A 12,807-nucleotide genomic window follows, 5' to 3' on the forward strand; every position below is an offset into this window, starting at 1 on the left:
AGCCCCTGGATGTCGGAGCTATGGCCAAGAACAACGAAAAGCATGGCTATTAAAAGTAAAGTTATTAATTTACAATGAGGAGTAAGTAATTCTATAACCTAAATCTAATGCAAAGCAAAACACTATCTCTAGACTTCAAAGAGTTACATCCTCATGAGACTTTCTCCATAGAGCCTGTTCTTCTTCAGGCTAATGTACAGTAATCCATGGAGCTCAAGTAGAAGATGCTCCTGACTCACTTTTCTCTATAATTAACACTGGCCTTGTGCCACCGTCACGTTCCTCTTCACTGTATGAGGACCCCCTGAGACCTCGACTCGCTTACAGTTCACAGATCAGCCGCAAGTGTGTCACGAGCGGCTCCTGAGGGATCCGAGTCCCACAGGCTCAGTAAAGTTCAGCTGATAAGAGTCGTCCTCGAAAATAATCGCCAACTGCTCCAAATGCTTTCTTTCAGTCCACGTCAGTGGTGCCAGACATGTGGCGTGACATTAGGTCATCAGTTGTGGTCAAACTGCGTCAGGAATAGTGATTTAGCTTCATTGATTAGTCTTCAGCACTTGGTTTGTGCTGACAGTCTGAGAACCAGATGTTGTACAATACCAATTCCTTAACTTAAACTGCAATCCAACTGTTAAAGAGCTATTTTGTCCCATTTTAACAAATATCACATCACCATGGGAGCCACATCAATTTATGTCCATTTTATTGGTGTAGTGTTTTATCATCTTGGCAGGAAATGTATCTAAGCATGTGCCGGTGTCCCAGTTTAGGCTAAAAAAAATTTATTATAATATAAATGAAAGTGTAGACTTACTTTGCTCTGCTCTAAGCTTTAGCTCAGCTACAGCCACTTTTCTCACATCTCAGGCAGGAAACTTCCTCAAAAGTAGTTTTTTTGTCAAATATCTCTCAGTGTTTGACTTTTTGGTGTTTGACAGTTTCTCTCTGCAGATCAAACATCAGGAAACCAGCTGGAGTGATTAGAAATGCAAATGAGTCTGTTCAATCACCTCTAAATTCTTGAATCTTTGTTGAGTTGGCTACTAGTTAGGTGAGACTGTTGTCTGCATTGTTATGTGACCAGCAGTCGGTGCACCAATCTTTAGAGTTAAAAGCTGGAGAACAGGCAATTCTACACTGAATCCAGCGCTTCAGACCATTTGTTACAACTGCATTAGGATGCTCAGCAGAGCTTTACTGCCCTATTTTACTACAATTTTTATCTTTATTTAAAAATCTAATGCTGTGGAGCCTCAAGGGGGCAGTGAAAGAGCTGCATGTGGCTCTGGAGCCGCATATTGCCAACCTCAGTTAGGCCTTCATGAGCCCTACGTGAAACATCAACTACCAACATAATAACTGACTGTGGAATCAACCAATCACACCCTCAGCCTCCTGGAACACCTACATACATCACTGACTGCAAACCTGAGCAGCAGTAACCAGGAGTCAGTAAGCGTGACATGCTGAAGGTATAATTTTGGACCATAACGGATTACAGACTAATCTTAATTCTGATATTAACATATGAAACGTCAATTAAACAGCAAATCAGAGGTCTAGACGTTGAAAGAGCAATGATTAGTGGCTCACAGAACTCGACTACCTAAGCTGATTTTCCACTCTAAGGTACGGATTGACTCGACTCACTTTTGGTACCGGCTAATTCATGTTACACTGCAGATATAGCGCCCCCTTAATGTAGCTGACTGTTACAGCGACACCACAAACTGCTGTGACATGAAGGAGGCAAATTTTGTTCAGAAGAGGCTGATCGCAGCAACACAACACACTGCTGGGGAAAAAAATCTACACACGAGTCCAGACGAGATCATTCTGGTTGCTCAAAAAAGGCAATGAAAGTAGCTACGCTAACCTGGTAGCTAATCTTAGCACACGTGTTTAGTAACTTTGACCAATCGGTAGTCTGTAAAATACGCTACATCACCTTTTAGTATCGGCTGAGCTTGTTTGGAACCTCAACGGAGGTGGTTTCAAAATTAGTACCCAGTACCAAATTTGCCTAGAGGACAACCAAAAAAAGAGGAAAGTCGAGTCAAGCCGGTACCATGTAGTGGAAAAGTAGCTTTAGGTATTGAAATTTCGTAATGAATGACCGAATTTTTGATAACTGGTAGTACTGAAGTAATTCGGGTGGTACCATAGGATTCCATGAGTTTTGGTATTTTAGTGCTTTGTGCTCCAAGTACTTCAGTTCAAGTCAGCCAAGTTTTTGAAATTCTGGACAGATTGTCTGATTATATTGGTCCTGTAAGACACAGCAATGGTGCATTGCAAATCTCTCTGAAATTCTGGGAGGCAATAATTTGTAACCTTCAGCCTTCCAAGTTGAAGTGTCAAGCTGTACGGATGTGGGTCTTAAAGCGTTACATGAGCCAAAGCCGGGTGAAAAATCAAAAGCATACTTTTAAAACAATGTTTGGAAACTACAGCCTTCAAGTGCAGACTGGTTCGGTAGAGGCAGCCTTAACTTACGCTCAGCTGCCAAAATGGAACATCTGAGAGCAGAAAATGGATGTGTAGAAGGCTGCCTGATATCTGACATCAGAACAGGCTGAAAGCACAACCACACGGAGAGTGAAGGAGGGAGGGTCGAAAGAGACGTGATGACAGTATTCGAGTTCTGGCCAGGATTTTTTACCACCATATGGCTGCTGAGTCACAGCAAATTCTGCTCTGTAAACAGAGCACGATGCAAGTCGGACATCTATTCAGAGAAGCAATACCAAGAACCAAGGCTGCATTCTTGTAGTAATACTCTCATTTCATTGCCAGGTTGTGGGTGTAGAGAACAAGGTTATAATCAAACTGTGCGACCACGATTTTCCCCATCATGGTATCTTGGGTAGCTACGGACAACTGAACTATCCCATTGGTTAGGACTCCAGGAGCAGAACTAAAGGCCTAACGCTTTAGATGAGCTCCTTAAATGGCTAGGGCCCACGTTTTATTACACATCCCTATAACCTAAGAACAGCTCAGCCAGTTTGCACTCAAGTCCATGTAATTACCAAATATTAAGCCTTAGTATGCAAGAAACCTGAGATTTTAAGGGGTTTAATACCAACATTAGGAGGCGAGTGCAGAACAAGCAAACCACTGAGACCGATTTTATGAGACAAATGGTCACTTCTGATTGTATTTTTTCACAAACAGTGCTAAATACAAAATTATATTAATGTCTGGCTTAAGCTTCAAATGTCTGATTTGGTCGAAACATTTTCATGTGCCCTCATGTTAGCTTAGTCATAACATATTACTAGAAATTCCATAGAGCATTAATTAAAAACCAATAAGGTCCAGTCAAAGAGAAGTTCCTCAAGCAAAGGTCTGAGTGTCGACGTCTAACTTGCATTATGACTCGGTGCCATATACCGTTCACCGAAGTAGTAGTTATATTAACATCTTAAACAATCAACAACTGAATGTCGAATCAAATAAAGTATAATTCAGTCATATTTCAACAATATTTGTCAGTTTTCTCCTGTCAGATCACGTCATGTAAAATAATCTGGCTCACTTTCCTCTCTGACTGCTGTTTCTCTCCTCATCCCTCCACTATGTGAGCGTCACTCACTCGAGTGTCGGTGCTCATCATAATGCAGAGATCTGATTGGCTGAGTAGCATCAAGTGTGATTTTTACAACGCATGCGATTGGCCTGCGAGTCTCCGGCTGCTAAAGCTACCGTAAAGACTAGAAAAGTTACGGCGATTACAACAGGACCACCCAGTCAAATGAAATAATTCTCCATAGTTTATCTGTTATAGGTCCAGGTCCGCACAGGACAGCACCTGGGTCCGGACTCGGACCGCGGCCCACCTATTAGTGTCCTCTGCCATAGAGGCTCTAGCAAAGATCAACATTAACATAGCAGTAGTTTCTCATTTTTTTTTACCAGGTTTTGACCTTAATGGCCCAAACTGGAGGTCTCGTTCAAACAGCCACTACATTTCCACTGCAGTGCTAATATATTTATTCCAGTCCATTCCCGTGTTCTGCCTCATGTCCTGTATAATATTCTTCGAGGCAGGAGAAAGCTTTAAAGTGCACTGCTGATTCATTTCTAAGAGAGCACCAGGGCCTCCTCCTTTGACTTTTTGAGATATAAATATAGCATCTCGAAAGGGCACGTCTTCAGGGCGTTGGAAATTCCAATTCCAAATACGTTTGCCAGCATTTTTCTCCGACTTCCAGAGGTGTAGATGATGAGCGCTTAGGGCACAAACCAGTTCATACAGCCTTGATTTCAAAACTGAGCACTGCAGGAAAAATGGACTGGAACCATAAAAGGTGTGATAAAAAACCTAATTTATACAATGTTCTCCTTGGGGAAAAATGGAGAGGCCCTTTTTTTATAGGCCCTTTCATTTTTATAGATAACAGCCCGTCATACAGTGTCAGAACCCACATCAGCAAGGCTGGTAGAGATTCCTTTAGCGGAGAGTAGAGCACAATGTAACACAGTGGACATAGTAGTGGTTGGTTAGTGTAGTGGGTAACACCTCTGCCTTCTACACTGTAGATTGGGGTTCAATCCCCCACCTGGGTAACCACCCTACACTATACCAATAAGAGTCCTTGGGCAAGATTCCTAACACCTCCTTCGCCTCCCTGAGTAAAATGACCAAACTGTAAGTCGCTCTGGATAAGAGTGTCAGCCAAATGGCATGAATTTAAATGCATAATGGTCTCCAGCCCTAGTCCTGGAGATCTACCTTCCTGTGGACTGTAGTTCAAACCACAATCTGCCACGCTTCAGAAGTCCCTGGTTGGCAGGATCAAAGGCATGAGGGTAGATATGGAGTTGGGGGGCAGAGGGTTAAATGCAGGTTGAATCTAAACTCTGAAGGAGAGTGGATCTCCAGTAGGAGGGCTGGTGACCACTGACGTAGATTAAAATGTAATGTGTATTACTAACTTGTGTATATAAGTCACAGAATTTACACCAATAGGGTTATTTTAAAGCAAGTTAACATCTCAACAGCTAGCAGTGCAGTCTCCACATGGTGGGGTTAGTTTTAATGCAGTTACAACTAAGCCTCCTAAAGAAAACCATGAGAATCCATATAAGCTCAAAGCACCTTGTTTATGGCGATTTTTATACATCATAAGCTATTATAGATGTTAGTTCATACGATATATTGTTCTATGTTGTGGTTAAAAAGTTAATTTGCCTGTTTGATGCAGCCCCTGTTCACTAACATTTATTTTAAGCATATATTTTTAACTTGTTTAAGTTGGAAATCTCTTCTGGTTCGAACAATATAGAACTATATTCAATTATCTGAATAGTGACTGTTCAATTCACCCCACCTCCTGGTAAAATGAACCCCGTCTGCAGGGTATGGTCCGCTTGCGGCTGAACCCGTAATAAATGGTAGGCAGATACTGAGAAACAATACGTATGTTTTCATAAGTAGTAGAGATATTAAAGCTGCTTGTGTTAAAAGTGCTAAACTTGGAATCCTTAAAATCCTTAAAAAAATTTGGTCAACAATAAATAGGTACGTAAATTATTGCTGGGATTTATAAAGAACAAACAATACGTTCAAAAGAAATATATACATATATATATATATATACAGTGGGTTGCAAAAGTATTCATACCCCTTGAACTTTTCCATATTTTGTCACATTACAACCACAAACATAAATATATTTCACTGGAATTTAATGTGAAAGACCAACACAAAGTGGTATACAATTGTGAAGTGGAAAGAAAATTATACATGAATCAAAACATTTTTTACAAATAAAAAACTAATAAGTGCGACGTGCAAAAGTATTCAGCCCCCCTGAGTCAATACTTTGTGGAGCCACCTTTTGCTGCAATTACAGCTGCAAGTCTTTTAGGGTATGTCTCCACCAGCTTTGCACATCTAGTGACTGAAATTCTTGCCCATTCCTCCTTGCATTGTGGCCAAAAAGTTCTATTTTGGTCTCGTCTGACCAAAGCACCTTCTTCCACATGTTTGCTGTGTCCTCAACATGGCTTCTGGCAAACTGCAAACGGGACTTCTTATGGTTTTCTTTTAACAATGGCTTTCTCCTTGCCACTCTTCCATAAAGACCACATTTGTGTAGTGCACGACTAATTGTTGTCCTGTGGACAGTTTCCCCTGAGCTGTGGCTCTCTGCATTTCATCCAGAGTCACCATGGGCCTCTTGGCTGCCTCTCTGATCAGTGATCTCCTTGTTCGGCCTGTAAGTTTAGGTGGACGGCCTTGTCTTGGCAGGTTTACTGTGGTGCCATACTCTTTCCATTTCCGGATGATGGATTGAACAGTGCTCCGTGAGATGTTCAAAGCTTGGGAAATCTTTTTATAACCTAAGCCTGCTTTAAACTTCTCCAAAACCATATTCCTAACCTGTCTGGTGTGTTCTTTGGACTTCATGATGCTGTTTGCTCCCCAATATTCTCTTAACCAACATCTGAGGCCGTCACGGAGCAGCTGTATTTGTACTGAGATTAGATTACACACAGGTGGACCCTTTTGAGTCATTAGCAGTCATCAGGCAACTTCTGAATGCAATTGGTTGCACTCAGGGAAAAGGGGGCTGAATACTTTTGCACGTCACACTTATTAGTTTTTTATTTGTAAAAAATGTTTTGATTCATGTATAATTTTCTTTCCACTTCACAATTGTATACCACTTTGTGTTGGTCTTTCACATTAAATTCCAGTGAAATATATTTATGTTTGTGGTTGTAATGTGACAAAATATGGAAAATTTCAAGGGGTATGAATACTTTTGCAACCCACTGTGTATATATATATATATGTATGTAACGTGCGGACAGTATAGCAGACGCTTATGGACACAGCCAGGAGGATCCAATAAGGGGAAAAAACACGAGGGCAGGACAGGAATCGAAAACAGATCAAACTTGGCAAAGTCCCAGCTTTCATACTCTAGTGACTCAAGAATCTCAGGGGCAAGAGTTCAGTAATCAGGCAACTGTGATCACTGATCAGTGCGAGGGGAAACCACGTGATCTGTCTGAGAATCCTGGGTGTTGAAGTTTTCTCCTAAGACGGAGTCGGAGAGCACGTGATCAGTCACGTGATCTCCCCAAGGATTCTTGGAGATGATGTGTGTTTTTATTCTTTACTCACTGGCCACTTTATTAGGTACACCTATTCAATTGCTTAACACAAATCGTTAATCAGCCAATCAAATTGCTGATCTACTGGGATTTTCATGCACAACCATCTCTAGGGTTTACAGAGAACGGTCCCAAAAAGAGGAAATTTCCAGTGAGCGGTCAGTTGTGTGGAGTAAATGCCTTGTTGATGTGAGAGGTCAGAGGAGAATGGGCAGACTGGTTCCAGATGATAGAAAGGCAGCAGGAACTCAAATAACCAACCAGAATCTCTGAGGAACGTTTCCAACACCTTGTTTAAAGTCTGACATGAAGAATTAAGACAGTTCTGAAGGCAAAAGGGGGTCCAGCCTTTTACTAGCAAGGTGTACCTAATAAAATGGCCTGTGAGAGTGAGTGTGTGTATAATTTATATATATATATATATATATATATATATATATATATATATATATATATATATATATATATATATATATATATATAAATAAAATAAAACACCTTGACTGATCAACTATTTTATGAAAAAGTAACACTGTAAATTCTATTTATTGTCTATTCCTTCAACTTACAAATCAAAACAAATGGAAAAAGGCCCTTTATATGGACCATTTAATTCAGTGTCTAAACCCCTCACTATATTCAATAACCCCCTGACGATACATCCACTATCCAAATGTGGGGCACTCATTCAGCAGTCCACAGGTGCATCCTGCAGCTGGAGCTCATTCCTGAGTCTCAGTTCTGCTCCATGCTGGCTGTGACTGGAGCCCCTGTGGAGGCAATTGCCCTTGTTCTTACAGTGAGGGAAAGGAGGCAGGTTTCCTGTCTATCCTGTTGCTCTACAACACGACAAGCCAGCCAATAATGAGGAAAACAGTCACTGGTCACACTCATTTACATAATATGGTACACAAGCATGTATTCAAGCACATTTTAAAAGCACTTAAATCTTCCATCTCAGAGAGAGGAGAGCACACACACACACACACACACACACACACACACACACACACACACACACACACACTACAACGCAAAGAAGAAACTGTACATAAACAGAACTCAGAAATGCTGCCACCTTCTCTGGGCCTCATTTAAAATGGACTGAGGGGAAGTGGAAAAGTGTCCTGTGGTCTCACGAATCAACTGTGTCCTCTGGGCTTAAGACCACTCGACTTATCAGTGCACAGTTTAAAAGCCAGTATTCATGATGGTGTAGGGGTACATTAGCGCACATGGCACGGGCCATTAATAGCATTCAGTAACGCTGAACGACAGGTAAAGGTTTTGACAACATATTTCGGCAAGACGATGCCAAACCACACTCTGCATGTATTACAGCAGCATTGCTCCGTATTAAGAGTCCGGGTGCTAAACTGACCTGCCTGCAGCCCAAATCTGTCACCCACTGAAAACACTGGGCGAATTATTAAGCGAAAAATACGACAAAGGAGACTCTGAACTGACGAGCAGCTGGAATCCTGTATCAAACAAGACAGGAAAACATTTCACTTCCAGAACTACAGCAGCGTCTCCTCAGTTCCCAAACACCAGAGATGATGAAACACAGCGGTGAACACGCCCCCATCCCAACTTTTTGGAATGTGTTGTTGGCATCAAATTCAAAATAGGCAGATTTTTTTTTTTTTAACATTCGATGTGTTGTCTTTATATGATTTTCCTTAAAAATACGCTTTACATGATTTGCATATCATTGCATTCTATTTCTATTTACATTCGGCGCAGTGTCCTAACTTTTTTGGAAACGGGGTTATATGTATATATATATATATAGATCGACATTGAAATAATATACTCAGTTCTTCTGCATGTGCACCCTTACATGCAACCTTCAAATAATGTGCTATTAAAATGTACTAAACTACCATCTTCTGTGTTTGTAATAGTGTCTGGAAAAGAATAATAAAGGTTTCTTGCCAACTGACAGACATCAGAAAATCTTACACCTCATGATGAGAGTTCTTTCATCTATTTTTGCCCGAACTCTCGAAGTCCCTGCGGGACAGAATGAACTAATATGAAACCTGACAGATCTGAAAAAGCAGGTCATACCGATTCATCACGTATGACTGCCCTAACCTCATTAAAACTCTCAGAGAACACGTCCCCAACAGCGCTCCATCAGAGTGATATTACACGGATACGCAGTTGCTCACACGTGTTCGATTCCAATTGGGTTTAACAGTCGCACAACTGCTCTTCTTCACACCTCGGCTGCCGGACAAAGTGGCGGTCCAACAGGTGAGGTGGAAAAGCGAGGAAGCAAGGAGGACAAAACAATTAGAGCGCTTCACGAGGATCGTCATTGAACATCATGATCAATATGTTCCCTTGTTCAATGGACTGAATGCCTGGGACTGTAGAAGTAGAATACAGGATTTAGTTAGTGGTGTATGGATCTTAAGACAATGGACCAGCACCGTGGTTGCTGGAGAACATTCTACTTAAACTTTCTTCAGAAGAACAAACACTTTCTTTGAGACCTTGTCAACAGTTACCGTGAGTTGTCAGTCAACCGGTCAATCCCAGGCATATTGGGACAATATGAGGAGAGATATGATGCAAAGAGCAATATGATGATTGAAAAGTCAGGTTTAAAGTGTTTTTCCCCCAAATAGTATTTTTTTGATTCTCAAATGATTTGAAAAGAATCAATTTTGACAAAGCTTTTGTCATCTTTGACCAAATGCCTTTCTAATTCATGTCAATCACTCTACAGATCCACAACAAAAGTCACAGCTGTCCACTGAACTCCCCAAAAGAAAACTTTACAAGATAGTCTATGGTTCTGGGGTTCTACAGGTCACCAAGTACAGTCTGTCTTACCTCCAGCAGAGAAGTCAATCAAGCCCAAAAAGTGCAAGAGCTTGAGAGAGCTGCAGACGATCAGCAGAATGCCTACTGTCTGCAAGCCCTCCATCTCCCACTCTTCTCTGAAGAACGTCAACATTACGCCTGCACACCTGGACAAGTCCGTCCTCACAGCCAGTCTGAGCATGTCCCGCCACCTGACACTCTCATAACCTCACACATTTTTGCAGGCTACAGCTCTAGAACGAAGTCTCCCACTCAACGATACCTGTGAGAAGTGATCTCGGCGGTATTTCTGTTTCCCTTTCTCTGATATTGCTCTCCTGCCCCAATATTGGCGGTTTTATTTATAGACTCTCACTCATTCCAAGAGGTGGTCCAGGAGGCTCATAAAACATCTGTGCCTGACTCCAAACAGGGACAGCATCTTCCAGAGATTGTCAGGTAGTAGAACAGACACAAAAGAGAAAAAAAGCAATCCACAGGTTTCAAGCCAGTAGCGGCCTTCTTCTCATTATTCTTGGCAAGTGAAAGAAGAGAGTATCAAGAAGTTTGCTTCATGTGCTCCAACAGTCCTTTAGTGAAAACCAGTCAATTCTGCCTGTATCTTGCAGGAGGGATGGGACCATTCCCCCTTGTGCATCTAAGCCACACCTGACTTCTTACTCTCTCTCTCTCTCTCTCTCTCTCTTTGTGTTTCTCACTCTTCCTGAGCCTAATTGGGTCACTTGCATGTGTTTTCTAAGAGACTGGGGGGAATCAGGAGGAGGAGGCGGGCCTATGGGCGGGCAGCAGTGGGCACGCTGACAGATGTGACATCCTCTTTTTCTCACTCACGGCTTCTCTCTGCCCTCCTCTCTCGCTCTCTCTCTCTCTCTCTCTTTCTTTGGATTTTAGCCCAATTTCCTCCTCAGCGATAGATGCTGCCAACTCTAAACTGGCCCATTGTTCAGCTCCTGTAGATCTGGGACAGGAAAGGCAAACATATGCTTAATCCCCGACACAAAGTCAGTCGCTATATTTTTTTCCTGTTCATGCAATGTCAGGGCAGATGAATGACAGAGGGCAGGAACAGGGTTAACTGTCCATTTCCAATTACCCTGGTCAGCAGCAGGGCCAAATGTCCTCTCAAACTACTGCACGTAGATGGCCAAGGCACTGTTGGAAATTGAACTAACGAGACACGACCCTACAAGCACACTGTGCCACTCTGGAGACCCTCACTCTCTGTCTCTCTCATGTCTGGCTGCCTCTTCTTTTGCCCCAAACACCTCAACTCAGAGCTGCTGCCCACACAGACGGCACATGTTGTTTCTCTTGTGATGCCAGGATCAAGATCCACCCCCCCCCCCCCCATCCTGGTACTGTCACAAAGACTGTGCCTACAGACGGTGAGTGTCAATGCTGAAACCTGACTCTTCAGGCTGCAAACTAAGAACGAGGCATTTGCGTCAGGCTTACACAATAGCAGCGGACAAATTTCCAAGATAAGGGTCACTTGGACTGAGACATGGACCTTGGTTCATTACAAAGACTAGTTTCTTACTTTCGTACCAGGCGGTGAGAAATGAGGTACGGCACAATGTGGTCACAAATCCAAGTGCAAAACTATCTGTACCTTGGATGAGTACCTGAGTCCCTTTGCTATGACACAACAGAACCTTGAAAGTAGGCAGGGTTCTCCGGCAGTTGTGTAGTGGTCACAGGACCTCTTACACAATGCTAGTGTTAACAGTAAGCACAAACAACGGTAGTAACAATGGAAGAGTTTCACATTTTTGCTTTAGCCTTTAGTCTCCATGTGGCTCTCCATGCTTGGTAAGTTCAGCAAAAGGTACTCAGGCCCATCACTTGCCAGTGGAAATGACGACAAAATGTTTGATCTGGAATACCGTACTCCACTGGCAGGTGGGAAAACAGCACAAAGGTGCACAGAGGATTGCAATTCATATTAGCATCAGCCACAAGAAAAGCGTAAAGTAAGGCAGAAGCTTTGGTCCAGAGGCACAATTGAAAACTGTGTCGGGTGGAAATATTGGGCTGTCATTCATAAAGCAATAAAGGCTGATCTACAGAAGGATGATCCTAATGAGGGAACGGTATAAAAGGTGCAGTAACTCCAAGCAACACACAAGTACTGATTATTAATTGGGCCAGAACCTCATTGATTGAGTTACTACACACAAGCATGCCAGCAAACCTTTTCAGAGCAGGCATCTTGCTATCAGTATTTTAGTTAAATTATTTATTTGCAAGTTAAACTGCATTCAATGTGTATGCTATGCGACAAGTTTAAGTCCACAATTTAAACATTTTGTTGCCAAAAACATAAAAGATGCTTTTTTTTCCATCCATAAAACTGATGGCCAGCTTGCACAACAATAACCTTTCATTAAATTCAAATCATAAAGCATCTCCTCCTTTACTGACCGAGACAAATGCGGTATTCACTGAAAGTTTCCTTGCTACAGACTTTCTCCGCTCTTTAAATTAGTTGTGAGAGAAGCATAATTAAACAAAATACAAGAGGAGGCATTTCAAGGCTCATACGCTGTGGGGGACCTAGGAAGGTTAATTATTCACACATTTAAAAAAGTACAAACGTACACTAGCAATCAAAGTCACAGCGGAAAAAAATCATTTAGGTGAATTTTACTCCTTTCATCAAAACAAATACAACCAAGTGCTCGTGCGTCACATTCACCAAACTAGGACGGCTACTAGCCAAATTCACACCCGAAATCCCTCTCGTGTGCAATGAGGCCACTCTAACTTGGAAATTGGCTATACACCTCACAGATTTCAGCTCAGTCCCGTCAGACTAAATTTATGCCGTCTCCT

At 42.1% G+C, this 12,807-nt stretch overlaps 1 protein-coding gene across 7 annotated transcripts in view; it reads right to left on the reverse strand.

Annotated features, from left to right (window-relative positions):
- The window catches only part of LOC108437846 (Kv channel-interacting protein 2), a 347,094-nt gene that overhangs the window by 27,698 nt on the left and 306,589 nt on the right, over positions 1-12,807 (reverse strand). The window contains exon 1 of one of the 7 annotated variants that reach the window (XM_037532672.1): positions 9,982-10,571. The exons of the other annotated variants lie outside the window; for them this stretch is intronic. Within the exon in view, the coding sequence (XP_037388569.1) occupies positions 9,982-10,153 (172 nt within the window). The 5' untranslated portion in view covers positions 10,154-10,571. Of the gene's footprint in view, positions 1-9,981; positions 10,572-12,807 lie in introns of those variants that run through there. 7 annotated transcript variants of the gene reach the window in all.

The sequence above is a fragment of the Pygocentrus nattereri genome, chromosome 22 (genome assembly GCF_015220715.1).
Source record: "Pygocentrus nattereri isolate fPygNat1 chromosome 22, fPygNat1.pri, whole genome shotgun sequence".
Taxonomy (NCBI): Eukaryota; Metazoa; Chordata; class Actinopteri; order Characiformes; family Serrasalmidae; genus Pygocentrus; species Pygocentrus nattereri.